The sequence below is a fragment of the Chondrus crispus genome, genomic scaffold, assembly GCF_000350225.1.
Source record: "Chondrus crispus Stackhouse genomic scaffold, scaffold_447, whole genome shotgun sequence".
In the NCBI taxonomy this organism is placed as follows: domain Eukaryota; phylum Rhodophyta; class Florideophyceae; order Gigartinales; family Gigartinaceae; genus Chondrus; species Chondrus crispus.
The window spans coordinates 8,014-20,479 of record NW_005179351.1 but is presented as its reverse complement, the minus strand read 5'-3'; the positions used below and the strand labels follow the sequence as shown (position 1 = coordinate 20,479).

Sequence of the window (12,466 nt, the reverse complement as noted above, 5' to 3'; positions counted from 1 at the left end):
TCCCCCCCGCGCGCGGCTCACCACGCGCCGCGCCGCGCGCGCGGAAGCTGCGCATCTCGCCGCCTGCCAGTGCGGGAAACTGTGCGGGAGAACGAGCGCCCCGGCTGCCAACTCTCCGCCTGCATGCGCGCGCGCGCCCAAACGCACGCCATTGGCCCGCGCCCCGAAATTTCTGACGCGCGCCTCGGGCTCACCCTAATTCGCCCCTTTTTTGCTTTTTTGCCACCGCCAACCACTCGTCACACCCCGCGTGGCCTCCGCCACGCGCGCGCTCCACCGAAGCAGCTCCTCGCGCACTACCTCCCCCGCCTCTGTACTCTGTACTTAACACCTCGCACAAACACCTCGCACAACCACCCCGCGTCCCCCGCTTCCACTCTCCCGTTCTCCCCTGCCGTATCCTCTCTTCCGTCCGCCCCGGCTGCATCCTCTCTCCGGCGCAAACCTCCCCCCCCCTCCCCCCGCCCCAACCCCACCGCAGCCAGCATGTCGACGACCCACCTGCGCATGCCGCCCCACCTGCAGCGCACGGCCCCACTGGCGACGCTAGTCGTCGACGCAGACGCGCCGTCGTGGGCCGTGTGCCGCACGGGCCTGACGCTGGACCGCGGCACGATCCCGGCCATGTTCAATTCGCGCTCGGACCGCACCATTTTCCGCCTGCCCGAGAGCAACCGCGCCGTGCGCGACTGGCTGTACTCCCGCCCGTTCGTCGAGGCCCTGGGCAACGACGCCTTCGAGAACGCCGCCATCGAGTCCTCCACCATCTTCCGCATGCACCCCATCGACCCGCACGACCCGTCCATTAAGATTTCCCCCACCGTCAGCAGCCACTGGCTCATGGTCCCGTTCCAGAGCATCAACGGCGTCACCATCGGCCTCGTCTACCTCGACGTCCTGTACGAGCGCCCCGAGGAGGAGCTCCGCGTCCCCCCGCTCCCCGTCGGCAAGTTTGCCATCGAGGACGCCACGGGCGAGGTCTTCGTCACCGCCTGGGGCGACGACATCATGATCATCGGCTGGATCCAGAGCATCATCAAGTGCGAGCGCGTGCGCGAGCTCCTCATGTTCAGGCCCCCGCCCCACGACGCCCAGCCCCCGACTGAACTGCTGCGCCGAAACTCGTTCTACGAGCGCCGCGCCTGCCACCTATGCGGCCACGGCGACCACATCTCCGGCCTGCCGGAGCCGTGCACGGGCGTGGGCCCGGTCGCCCGCCCGGCCCCGTTCTTGGGCGGCCCCATGCCGCTCACCAACATCGCCACCCTGTACCGCCGCTTCCGCGGCGCCTACTTTGGCGTCTGCATCAAGACGTCGTACGCCAATAACCGCATGACCGACCAGGTCCGCGTGCCCGTGTTCTGCGACGTGCGCAAGAGCCTGTCTCCCGTGCGCGAGCGCTTCAAGATTAACCTGCGCAAGAACGTGCAATTCTCCTTCGACAGCCCGCTCACAAACACGCTCTTCGGCCTAAGCCCGCGCTCGTCGTCGCGCCTCTTCATCTTAAACAGTAACAAGCCCGTCTCGTCGTCCCTGGCCATCATGGACTCGTCCAAGCGCAAGCGGCGCAGGCGCGACAACTGCTCCACTGCAGACCGCATGGACGTCTGCTCGCCCATGTCCATCGTCGGGGACCACGACGGCAGCATAGCGTCGTCCGAGCACAGCGAATCGCCGTCTAGCCGGCCGTCGCACACGCGGCGCAGGGCGGGGATCGACGATATGGACAGGGGCACGACGGCGTTTCAGAGGAAGCAGCGCAACCGACAGGCGGCGGAAAAGTCCAACCAGAAAAGGAAGGAGAGGCTAGAGAAGCAGAAGCGTGAGTTGGAGGACCTGAAAATGAAAAGGCAGAAGCTAATGTGGAGGCAAAAGGAGCTGCAAGATGAAAACGCCAACCTCAAAGCCCTCGTAAGTGCCCCGAGTATAGAAGACGCAATGCAAAATCCATTTATGGACGTCATGGACGACGGTTGGAACGCGTTGGACCAGCCAGAAGAATGGCTATAGCTTGTAGGTTGCCATTTGCACTAGTTTATTCATAGGTGTGGATACATTTCCTGCCTTTCCTTCCTTCCTTCCTTTAAGGGCCAACACTGCACTTTGAGCAACGCGCAGTGGGGGTTCGGGGCTGGGGTAGAGGTAGAGTCGCGGAAGGGGGGAGGGGACAGGTAGAAAGTGCTATCGTTGTGATAGTTTTTTGTACTGTATGTAGAGGGAGCAGTGTGGAAGAAAATGTTGAAATGCTTGTACCGAATACGCAAAATATGTCGAGTCGATAACGGACGGCATAGTGATGGCATGAGGTCGGTCGTAAAATTGTCCTGCTCGCTACGGCCTGCAACTCTCGGGAACGGCAATGGCAACGGGAATCGCTCCCAAGCGGACTGCGCGGGCGTACATAAACTAAACTAATTTACGGAGCGGCACGGGAAGTCTCGCCGTTCCGAGGTGCGCGCGGGGCGGGCAGCGAGACTCGCGGCGGCCCTGGCGCACATACATCCAATCACCGAGATGCGTCGCGGACGCGTTGCCGCCGCCGAAATGCCGTACAATCTTGTCCAAGAAAACGTGCGATTTTGACCCCCGTATAGCCATACTGTACCCTCTCCTAGTATGATAAAGGCGTGAAGACCGCTACAAGCTGTTGACAGCTGTTGACACTCTTGACATCAAGAGTGTGCAACACCCACCGGGGCGGCGCGTGCTGAGGAGAGCGTGCAACACCCACCCGCGGGCGGCGCATGCTGAGGAGAGCGTGCAACACGCACCCGGTGTGTCGGTGGAATCTGTGGACGGCGCGGTGGACAGCGCGCGCACACGACGCGCCAGTACGAGCTGCCGGGTGGGATCGTGGGCGGCGTGGGGGTTTGGAGCAAGGGGTGTGTGATGATGTGATGATCGTGGAAAGGGGAGGTAGCGGTAGACGATAGTGAAAGTAAAAGGGAAACAGAAACGGACCAAGAGGGTAAGGTTTACGGCACGAGCACAAGGCATGCCTGGCTCCTGGGTTCGGGCTCCTGCAGCTCGCCGCCCCGCACCCTCCCGGCGCACTCGTGTCCTCGTGAGGGAGAAGTGGCAAGACCTAGCGCGTGTTCTGTATCAGGGAAACCTTGTCCTGTACTACCCTTCGAAGGGTAAACATGTGCTGTTGCGGGCGTTTACATTTACAGCACAACGAACTGGGAGCTTCTCTGCGTGCCAGGCAGGCAGAAGGCGGCGGACCATGAAGAGGGCAGGCACTCTGCAGCAAGAAACGTTTCTTCGACGAAACACTTTGCGGCGCACAACCGGCGGCGTGTCGCTACAAGTATTTACAACAGAGCTAAGACCCTTCTCGCGACACGGGGAGAAAGCCTTGACGGCGACCGCCTGAAACTGTGGTCAACGCCTAACGTCAGGCGCTGCCCGCTGCCGATGCGACGGACGCGATGACGTGGCGGTGAAGAAATCCGCGGTCGTCGCGGGTCTCAAAAAAAAAAGAAAAAAAAAGTCCACTTTCTTTTCTCTCCCCTTGCCCTGCCGATCCTCCGATCCATCCACACAGTTGCGCCCACAAAAAGCGACTACCGCGAGCTCACCCTCTGGCACTCGTATATCTCCGACCATGCCCGCTTTCGCCGCATCGCCCCCGGCTCGTCATTTCCACTGCGAAGCGTGCTCATCGCCAGTGCCCAAAATTCCCCCGCTCCTCCACCTGCCGCCTGCCCGCCGCGTCCCCGCGTCCGCCCGCGCGCTCAAGGTAGCCCGGCGCCACCGCGCCCGACCGCGCCCGCGGCGCTGCAGCGCGATGGCGTCCGCCGCGCGCGGCGCGGCCGCCAACGTCGTGTTCGCCGACCTGGACGGGACGCTGGTGCACTACCCGAAGGAGCTGCTGGAGTACGCGACGATCAAGCCGTGCGACGCCGCGTCGGCCACGGTCACCGTCACGTACAAGCACACGGGCGAGGCGCGCGAGTGCGTCACGCTGCGCTCCAAGACGGGCGGCGAGTCGTACATGTCCCTGCGCACGAGCCACCTCATCGCGGAGCTGCGCGCCGCCGGCGTCGTCTTCGTCATCATCACGGGCGCCCGCAGCTCCACATACATCGGACGACGCCCGCTGCTGCCGCAAGCCGACTTTGAGTTCTTCGAGAACGGCGGCCGCAAGCTTGCCGCAGGCGTCCTCGATCCGGCCTGGACCGATCGCTTCGTGGCGGAGGTCGGCCCCATCCTGGATAGGTCGTCCTTGTTGCCCGACTTGCCGCCCGTGGAGGTGAGGGACGGCACGCTGTGGCAGCTGTATCGCCAATTGGCCCACGACGGCTGGAACATTGATGCCAGGGATTACATGACCAATATCCGCGTTGATGTCAAAAAGTCGGAGGGCAAGACTGCGTCCCAGTTTCAGGCTATCGTTGAAAACGAATGCCCAAAACGTGCCTTGGCGAGTTCCTTCAACTTGGGCAAGGGGGACATCTACCCACAAGGGTCGGGAAAAGCCAACGCAGCTCGCCACATCCTGCAGACGCTCGGTATTGATTCCAAGGATGCCATTGCTCTGTTCGACGATGACAACGACCTCGAGCTTGGTGCCTTGGTCGGCCGCTCGTTCTTGCCGGGCGTCACGCATCCTTCCGTGCTTGAGGCATTGAAGCACCAACCGACATGGACTCTCACAGAACAGAGAGGCGTGCTTGGAACCGAATCTGCATTGGAAACCATTCTCGCGTTGCGCAAGGAGTCTCTACGCAGCGGTAAGACGGCCGTTTCGAGCAAGTAATTCTCCCAGCCTGCCATGTGCTGTCATACACACGTGTACATACATGTCCGACGGCAGCCCTTTTGTCATGTGCAATATGTCCCAAGAACGTCGCAACAGCCATGTTGTAGAGGCACACACCGAGACTGGAATCCGCAGGGGTAGCAAGTTGTGCCCCTTTGAGCAAACGTATGTAGCGGAATGGCCCTAGCTTCATCTGTTATTCTCACATGTAAGATAACATCCAAAAAAGACCGCGATAATGACCACTATATGCTCTGTATGTAGAGATACAGGGAGTTTTGAATACAGGGACATTGCGCTCACAGCAAGAAACGCTGTCCCGACCACTAGGCACCAGCGTAAACGGACGCACCTCTCGAGCAACCAATGTGACACTCTCCGGGGAAATATTACACACTCCCAGTCCTGTGTTGAACGCAGCCGGATGGGCATTACCTCCTCATCATCCTGGACGCTCTCAGGGCGGTCTGGATCAGCGACGTCTGGCAGTACAAAAGCTTCAACAAACCCGTCATCCCCACTCACTATTTTCTCTTCAGCAACGCTGGCGTCACGTTCTAGCTTTCTAAACGCGTTGACATCCAATGATGTGGCTTTGCTCACACATGCGTCAGGCGCAGGGCGGGCTAGAGCTTTAGTCAGAGGTTGCTTTGTTTTTTCTTTCATGGGCTGGCTTTTGTTACCAGCGCTTTTCACACCATTCGCGCCCGCGATAGATTTAGCTTCCCAACTGTCATCCTTCATCCGCACTTTCTTCAACGCGTACACCTGTGCTGCCAGCTTGTCTACCCTCCTTCTTAAAACAGCGACTTCACCAGCGCCCGTCATCTCCAGTGCCTCGGGCTCACTGCCATAAACATCGAGCACGTCCTCGTTCAGCCCCCAGACAAAGTGCGCCACGGACTCGAGCAATTCAGAGCACATCGCCCTCCTCTGGCTCGCGACAACAACGGTAGTGTACCCAAGAAGCCTGATCCTGGCGAGCGCGTACGCAAAGTCAGCGTCGCCGGACATGAGCACGACACCAAACGGCGTGTCCTGCTCGCTGGCGAGCAGACACAGCTCTGTGATCAGGGCCTTGTCCGCGGCGTCTTTCCTTCCGCGCGTTTCCACGTGCATCAAGGACACGCCGTTCGCCTGCAGCTGGTTGCGGAGCGTTACCGGCAGGTGGAGGATATTGCCCACGGACACGATGCGCAGCACGCGCGACTGCGGCGACAGCTGCGACACGCGGCGGCGCAGCGCGTGCACCACCGTCTCCCCCGTGACGCCGCGTGGCACCGGCACGTTCTCGATGTCCCAGTACACCGTCCAGCCTACCGGCAACGGGCGGGGCGCGCGGGGCAGCGACGCGGGGAGTGCGAACGTGTGCGGCGCCGGTTCGGGCGGCTTATCAGCTGGCTCGGAAATGGCTTTGCGCGGCTTCTGTGGGGACGTAGGGTTGAGCGGCTTGGACGGGGGCTTGCAAGGCTTTTTTGGGGACGTAGGGTTGGGCGGCTTGCACGGCTTCTTTGAGGACGCAGGGTTGGGCGGCTTGCAAGGCTTCTTGGGGGACGCAGGGTTGGGCGGCTTGCAAGGCTTCTTGGGGGACGCAGGATTGGGCGGCTTGGGAGTGGGGTCTGGCGGTTTGGACTTGGCCTTGCGCGGCTTCTGTGGGGACGTAGGGTTGAGCGGCTTGGACGGGGGCTTGCTGCTGTCTCTGTCTTTGGTCTTCGTCTTCGTTTCCGCTCCCGCTACCGCCGTCGTCGTCAATCTCGCATTTGGTGGGGTCTGGCGGTTTGGAAGTGGCCGTACGCGGCTTCCGTGTGGGCGCAGGGTCGGGCAGGTCGGGCGCGGCTTTGCGCGACTTGCGCTGGGGCGCGGGGCTGGGCACGGGGTGGCGCGCGCTCCGCAAGAGCGCGGCCAGCGTGTGCGGCGGGACTGGGGGCGGCGGTGGCGGCGGGGGTGGGCGGAGCGCGCGGGCGACGAGTGTGGCCGCGGCGGCAGCGACGACGGCAGCCGCGGTGGCGGCCGCGACGGCCGCGGCGGTCGGCGCGTAGCGAGAGGGCGCGGGCATGGGGGACAGGCTGAGCAGGACGTGGAAGGTGCGTGGCGGCGGCGGAGGTGTACAAACGGCCGGTTTTTAGCTTTCCTTGCTGGGGGCCTCTCGACAAGCCACGGCTTGGCCGTGGCCATTGCGACTTGCGGCTTGGCTGTTATGCGCCGGGCAAGTGTTGCTTGACTGGTGATGGGAGGCGGTACGGAACGGCTTGTACGAAGGTACTCGCCCCCGGTAAACCGGCGCGGGCAAGCGGCGCTTTGCCAGTGCGTACAAAATTGTACGCTCTCCTTTCTATGTTACATACGTGTATGTGTAGACTCTACACACTTCTTCCTCTCCCTACTCTACACTGTAGAGTAGGGAGAGGAAGAAGTGCGTGTCGGAGGCCGCAACATTGGTACTGTACCCTTGGTAGTTTCTCAAATGGAGGTACACGTAGTTAAGTGTCCAACTTGTAGCTTCTTTGAGAAGTTGAGATGCGCGCAAAAGGGGTCTCCCGGAGCAAGGGGATGCATGGTGCGTGCAGCGAAGAGATATATTTATGTGCAGCATAGTGCTTAGATGTAGACGGCGGGCAAGAGGGGATGTGGCGTTGCTTCGTTGCGTCACACACGCCAGCGTGCGCGGCGGCGGCGTGCGCGGCGGCGGCGTGATGGCGTGGGGGATGTGGTGTTGCCTCGTTGCGTTGCACACGCAAGCGTGCGCGGCGGCGGCGCTCTGGCGCGTTCGACGGGGACGGCGTTGCGCAAACCGGCGGGAGCCGGTCATACCGCAAGTTTTTGCGGACGGGGGCACTCGAGAGCACATGCGCGCGGGCGGCGGTAGGGTTTATGCTAGTGCGGATTTCCGCGAATCACACCGGGACGCCGCCGTCCATTCTCACCCGCTCGTGGAAATGATGCGACGCCAGTCACATCCCGTTAGATACCGTCCTCCTTTCTATCTATTCTATCTATTCTCGACTTACAACTAGACACCTCGACCCGCCTCCTTAACAACGTCCTCCCGCCTCCACATACATACGCCCGTCCCCTCCCCCACCCCACCCTCCCCACTCCGCCACCACCTCCGCCCCCCGTCCGCCACCGTCACCACCCTCAGACATGACTGCCTTCGTCAACGCCTTTGCCCCGGCCGCCGCGCCGTCCGCGTCGCGTTTCACCCCCGCGCTGCCCTCCCGCCGCCCGTCCTCGCGCATCTCTCCCACGTCTCCGGCACGCCGCGTCCCGCGCGCGTCCGCCTCGCCCGACGGCACGGTCGGCGTGGGCGTGATCGGGTGCGGGCGCATCGGGCAGGTGCACGCGCGCACCATTTCCGCCCTGCAGTCTGCGTCGCTGGAGATGGTGGCGGACCCGTTCGAAAAGTTCGGGCGGCAGGTGGAGGCCGACTTCTCCACGACGTGGACCCCGCGGTGGGAGGACATGCTGGCCAACGACCGCGTGCGCGGCATCGTCATCGGGTCGCCCACGCCGTTCCACGCCGACCAGATCATCCGCAGCGCCGAGGCGGGCAAGGACATCTTCTGCGAGAAGCCCATCTCCAACGACCTCGCCACCATCGACCGCTGCCTCAAGGCCGTCGAGATGAACGACGTCCGCCTGCTCGTCGGCTTCCAGCGCCGCTTCGACTCCAACTTTATCAAGGTCCGCCAGCAGGTCCAGGCCGGCGCCGTCGGCGAGGTCCGCATGTTCCACATCGTGTCGCGCGACCCCGCGCCGCCGCCGGCCGCCTACCTCGCGCAGTCGGGCGGCATCTTCCTGGACATGACGTCGCACGACTGGGACATCGCGCGCTTCGTCACGGGCGCCGAGATCGAGAGCGTGTACGTCACGGGCAACGCGTTTGAGGAGGCCGCGCAGGCGGCGGGCGACATCGACACCGTTATCACCGTGCTGCAGATGTCCGACGGCAGCTTCGGTACCATTGACAACTCGCGCCGGTGCGCGTACGGGTACGACCAGCGCGTCGAGGTGTTCGGCAGCAAGGGCGTGATTCGCAGCGAGAACAAGGCTCCGGATACCGTGCAGGTGTGCGGGGAGAACGGCTTGGCTACGGGTTTGCCGTACTCGTTCTTTATGGACCGGTACAAGGACGCGTACGCGGGGATTATGGAGACGTTTGTAGATATGATTAGAGATGATAAGCCGGCGCCGGTCACCGGTAAGGACGGGCGCGCTAGTATTGTGGCAGCGATGGCGGCGGCAAAGTCGCTCAAGGAGAAGAGAACCGTACGGCTGGTCGAATGTGAGTTAGTGCAGGTCAAGTAAAGAGACTTCGAGGAGCGCGTAGGAAGAATGCAGAGAAATCGAGGACTTGCCGACTACTATGCGCGGGGCCTGGTCACGGCGAATGGCGAAAGTTGTCCTGAACCAGCTCTACACTGGATGCTCGGCCATGTTCCAGCCTCTCAGAGGAATTCTTCAGCTGGGCAGAGGGAATTTCACAGAACGCGTAGACTGGCGAACTAGAAATTTAGAGAAACCACTCCCAAATATTGGGGTACCTTGTTGCGGAAGGAGAGCCCGAACTAAAAGGGCTCTTCGGTTCAAGGCGGAGTTAGCCTTGATCCCTCAAATACATGTATGTAAAGAAGAACAAGAACAAGTAAAGAGACGCGACAACGTCCGCTGCTTTTTTTCTTTCCGATCAAAAACGGCTTCCACCGCGCCCTCCGTTTAATTCCTCCGTGTCGTCCCTCTTGTGCTCCTCCACAAACACTGCAAAAACACTACACAGTGCAGCCGTGCAGCCGTGCAGCCGTGTATCTACCCCGCCGACCGTCGTCTCAATCTCCCCGCTCCACACTCCCCCTACCGACCTCGCGCCTCGCACATCTCCCCTCCCTCCTTCCCTTCCCCCCGGCACTTATCCCCTTCATGACGCCCCCCGCCTTCGCCGCGAGCCCCTTCCTGGGCGTGCGCACCCATCGCACCGCCCCCCTCCTCTCCGTGCGTCGCCCCGCCATTCGCCGCACCACCACCCCCACCATCACCACACACATGGTGCTCGCGGACCCGACAGAGATCATCGACACCCACTTCTCCCCCGAAAAGCCCGACGCCACCGGCCACTTCGGCCGCTTCGGTGGCCAATTTGTGCCGGAGACGCTGATGCAAAACCTCGAGGAGCTCTACGCGGGCTACATGTCCATCAAGGACGACCCCTCCTTCCAGGCCGAGCTAGCGGGGCTTCTCAAGGACTACGTAGGTCGCGCCACGCCGCTGTACTTTGCGGAGCGCCTCACGGAGCGCTACGCCCGCGAAGACGGCACCGGCCCGCAGATCTACCTTAAGCGCGAGGACCTGACGCACACGGGCGCGCACAAGATCAACAACTCGCTCGCGCAGGTCCTGCTCGCGCGCCGCCTGGGCAAGACGAGGATCATCGCCGAGACGGGCGCCGGCCAGCACGGCGTGGCCACGGCGACCGTGTGCGCGCGCTTCGGCCTGCAGTGCGTTGTCTTCATGGGCGTCAAGGATATGGAGCGCCAGAAGCTCAACGTCTTCAGGATGAGGCTGCTGGGCGCCGAGGTCAAGCCGGTGAGCGACGGGAAGGGCACGCTCACGGAGGCGCTGTCGGCGGCGATTAGGGACTGGGTTACGTACCCGGTCGAGACGCATTACATTGTGGGCAGCGTGGCCGGCCCGCATCCGTACCCGATGATGGTGCGCGACTTTCATAGCTGCATCGGGAAGGAGGTGAGGTGGCAGGCGATGGAGAAGTGGGGCGGGAAGCCGGATGTGTTGCTGGCTTGTGTAGGGGGCGGATCGAATGCGATGGGCCTGTTCGATGACTGGAAGGCCGACATGGGCGTGAGGTTAATCGGCGTCGAGGCGGCTGGTAAGGGCGTGGATACGCAAGAACACGCCGCGACGCTGACAAAGGGGAAGCTCGGCGTGCTGCATGGCGCGATGAGCTATCAGCTGCAGACGCTGGATGCCATATGATCCCATCCGTTGCTCTTCGGCGACCTGTAAGGCCGTCTTGAATCCATATTGTCAAGTGGACTTTCAAAGCAAGTGGGAGGGCCGAGTATGTCTCGGTGACGGATGATGAGGCGCTGGATGGGTTTAAGTTGCTGACGAGAGAGGAAGGGATCATCCCGGCGCTGGAGACTGCGCATGCGATCGCGTATTTGGAGAAGCTGTGCCCCGAGTTGGAAGGGTCGCCAAAAGTGGTGCTCAACTGCTCCGGAAGGGGAGATAAGGACGTCACGGCGGTGTCGAAGTATCTTCAGGATCGTGGGGATACGGATATCGCGTGGGAATAGAGGCAGAGGGGCGAGAGTGGTAGAAGGGTTTTTTGGTGTGGGGAATGTCACACATGAGTGGACGTGGAATAGGAGGAAGTATAGATGGTTTTAATCGATAAGAATGCATCAAATAAAACGGTTAGTGTTTCCCTCTAGTAGAGGTCCTCTGGGTCCTGGGCGATAAAGAGCAAACAAGACATCCACAAACCAATAACGACGGCAGCATTGACAAAGGCATCCGGCGGGCACCACAGCGGGAGCGGCAAGTAGAGCATATACAATTGGGCCAGCCCAAAGAATACGGCAGCAACACCCAAATTAATAAGGAGGGTCTTAAGAACAATACGATGCTTCACCGGGCGGACCTCCCCATAACCGCCATAGTCATCTCGGACGGGTTCTGGCAGGCCGCGGTTATACAGGAAGCCCGCGGCGGCAATGAAAGCCATAGCCATGCAGGACCCGGCCAGGGTCGGGGTGACAAAGCCCAGGACGACGAAGATGCCCATGATAATGGCGGTCCTCTTGGTATACTTGAAATCCGGGAGCTTGACAATGCCCTGCAGCCAGCTCGGGAGGACGAACCTCTTCTTCTTGACGGGGGGCCTGTCGTACGGGCTGTCCCTAATCTTGGGCATGAGCGAGCCCGACATACGCTGCTGCAGCTTGTCCTCGAAAATCTTGTCCTTGTACACGTCGAGCATCATGAGCTTCTTTCGGTCGTCTGCGTACTTGATGGAGAGGCGCTTGACGGCAGCGTCGACGTCGTCGTACGTGGCGTCCTCGGACACGCCCAGCGCGCGGTACGGGTTGGACGCGGAGGACGACCGCCCACCCTTGGCGGGCGCGTTGCGGTTCTTGCTCCCGAATCCGAACAGCATGCGCGGCGGGCGCCGCTGCCGGCACAGGGACGGCGGGCCCGCACGCAGCGCGGCACCCGCGAACGACGACTGCGTCAGTACGTAGGGCGCGCGCGTCGGTACCAGGAGCGGGGGGACGAAGGCCATCGCAGAGGGCGGGGCCGAAGTGTGCGGGGTGGGGGTGCGGAATTGGGGCGTGGGGCGTGGGCCGGGGGGGGGAAGGGAGTGGGGGGGCGTGGGGGGGTGTAGTGGAGGTGTGTGGGGAGACGACGGAGACGTTCGTTGAGATCTGCACGAGAGCTCATAACGTTAGAAAGGGTGACGTCTAAAAGCCGATAAATTTTCCTTTCCTTGCATCTACAGTACGGGTACACGATTCCTGTACCCGTCCTCACGCTGCCAATCACTCGTCCGCAGCACGCCCTACGTCCCCGCCGGCGTCCCGCAACCTCCCCGACGGCGTCCCGCAACCTCCCCGCCGCCCCCCCCTGCTCCTTCCCCAACCCCCTCCCCCCGCCATCCCAAATTTTAAATCCAATGGGGACTTT

At 62.0% G+C, this 12,466-nt stretch overlaps 6 protein-coding genes; 4 read left to right on the top strand and 2 right to left on the bottom strand.

Moving 5' to 3' along the window:
- The first annotated feature begins 486 nt into the window (after positions 1-486).
- On the top strand, positions 487-2,252 carry CHC_T00000102001 (hypothetical protein). XM_005718953.1 is given in 2 exon segments: positions 487-2,010; positions 2,011-2,252. The coding sequence occupies 1 exon segment, from the start codon at positions 487-489 to the stop codon at positions 2,008-2,010; it is 1,524 nt and encodes a 507-aa protein (XP_005719010.1). The 3' UTR covers positions 2,011-2,252.
- Positions 2,253-3,997: 1,745 nt separating this feature from the next.
- CHC_T00000101001 (hypothetical protein) lies at positions 3,998-5,128 on the top strand. XM_005718952.1 is given in 2 exon segments: positions 3,998-4,762; positions 4,763-5,128. 1 exon segment carries the CDS (start codon positions 3,998-4,000, stop codon positions 4,760-4,762), a length of 765 nt encoding a protein of 254 aa, XP_005719009.1. The 3' UTR covers positions 4,763-5,128.
- A 2,669-nt stretch (positions 5,129-7,797) lies between these two features.
- CHC_T00000100001 (hypothetical protein) lies at positions 7,798-9,439 on the bottom strand. XM_005718951.1 is given in 3 exon segments: positions 7,798-8,140; positions 8,540-8,730; positions 8,731-9,439. The coding sequence occupies 2 exon segments, from the start codon at positions 8,728-8,730 to the stop codon at positions 7,798-7,800; spliced, it is 534 nt and encodes a 177-aa protein (XP_005719008.1). The 5' UTR covers positions 8,731-9,439.
- Positions 9,440-9,805: 366 nt separating this feature from the next.
- Positions 9,806-11,210, top strand: CHC_T00009102001 (Putative tryptophan synthase beta subunit (Fragment)). XM_005718950.1 is given in 2 exon segments: positions 9,806-10,753; positions 10,754-11,210. 1 exon segment carries the CDS (start codon positions 9,806-9,808, stop codon positions 10,751-10,753), a length of 948 nt encoding a protein of 315 aa, XP_005719007.1. The 3' UTR covers positions 10,754-11,210.
- CHC_T00000099001 (hypothetical protein) lies at positions 11,211-11,333 on the bottom strand. The gene has a single exon (XM_005718949.1). The coding sequence runs from the start codon at positions 11,331-11,333 to the stop codon at positions 11,211-11,213; it is 123 nt and encodes a 40-aa protein (XP_005719006.1).
- A 72-nt stretch (positions 11,334-11,405) lies between these two features.
- CHC_T00000098001 (hypothetical protein) lies at positions 11,406-12,167 on the top strand. The gene has a single exon (XM_005718948.1). The coding sequence runs from the start codon at positions 11,406-11,408 to the stop codon at positions 12,165-12,167; it is 762 nt and encodes a 253-aa protein (XP_005719005.1).
- The last annotated feature ends 299 nt before the right edge of the window (positions 12,168-12,466 follow it).

Excerpts from the sequence above, each read along its gene's own strand:
- CHC_T00000102001 (XM_005718953.1), top strand. The coding sequence starts at position 487 with ATGTCGACGACCCACCTGCGCATGCCGCCCCACCTGCAGCGCACGGCC.
- CHC_T00000101001 (XM_005718952.1), top strand. The coding sequence starts at position 3,998 with ATGTCCCTGCGCACGAGCCACCTCATCGCGGAGCTGCGCGCCGCCGGC.
- CHC_T00000100001 (XM_005718951.1), bottom strand. The coding sequence starts at position 8,730 with ATGGTACCGAAGCTGCCGTCGGACATCTGCAGCACGGTGATAACGGTG. Across the intron at positions 8,141-8,539 it reads ATGCCGCCCGACTGCGCGAG|CGACGCAGACTGCAGGGCGG; the intron begins GTAGGCGGCCGG and ends CACCATCTCCAG.
- CHC_T00009102001 (XM_005718950.1), top strand. The coding sequence starts at position 9,806 with ATGGTGCTCGCGGACCCGACAGAGATCATCGACACCCACTTCTCCCCC.
- CHC_T00000099001 (XM_005718949.1), bottom strand. The coding sequence starts at position 11,333 with ATGCTCTACTTGCCGCTCCCGCTGTGGTGCCCGCCGGATGCCTTTGTC.
- CHC_T00000098001 (XM_005718948.1), top strand. The coding sequence starts at position 11,406 with ATGCTTCACCGGGCGGACCTCCCCATAACCGCCATAGTCATCTCGGAC.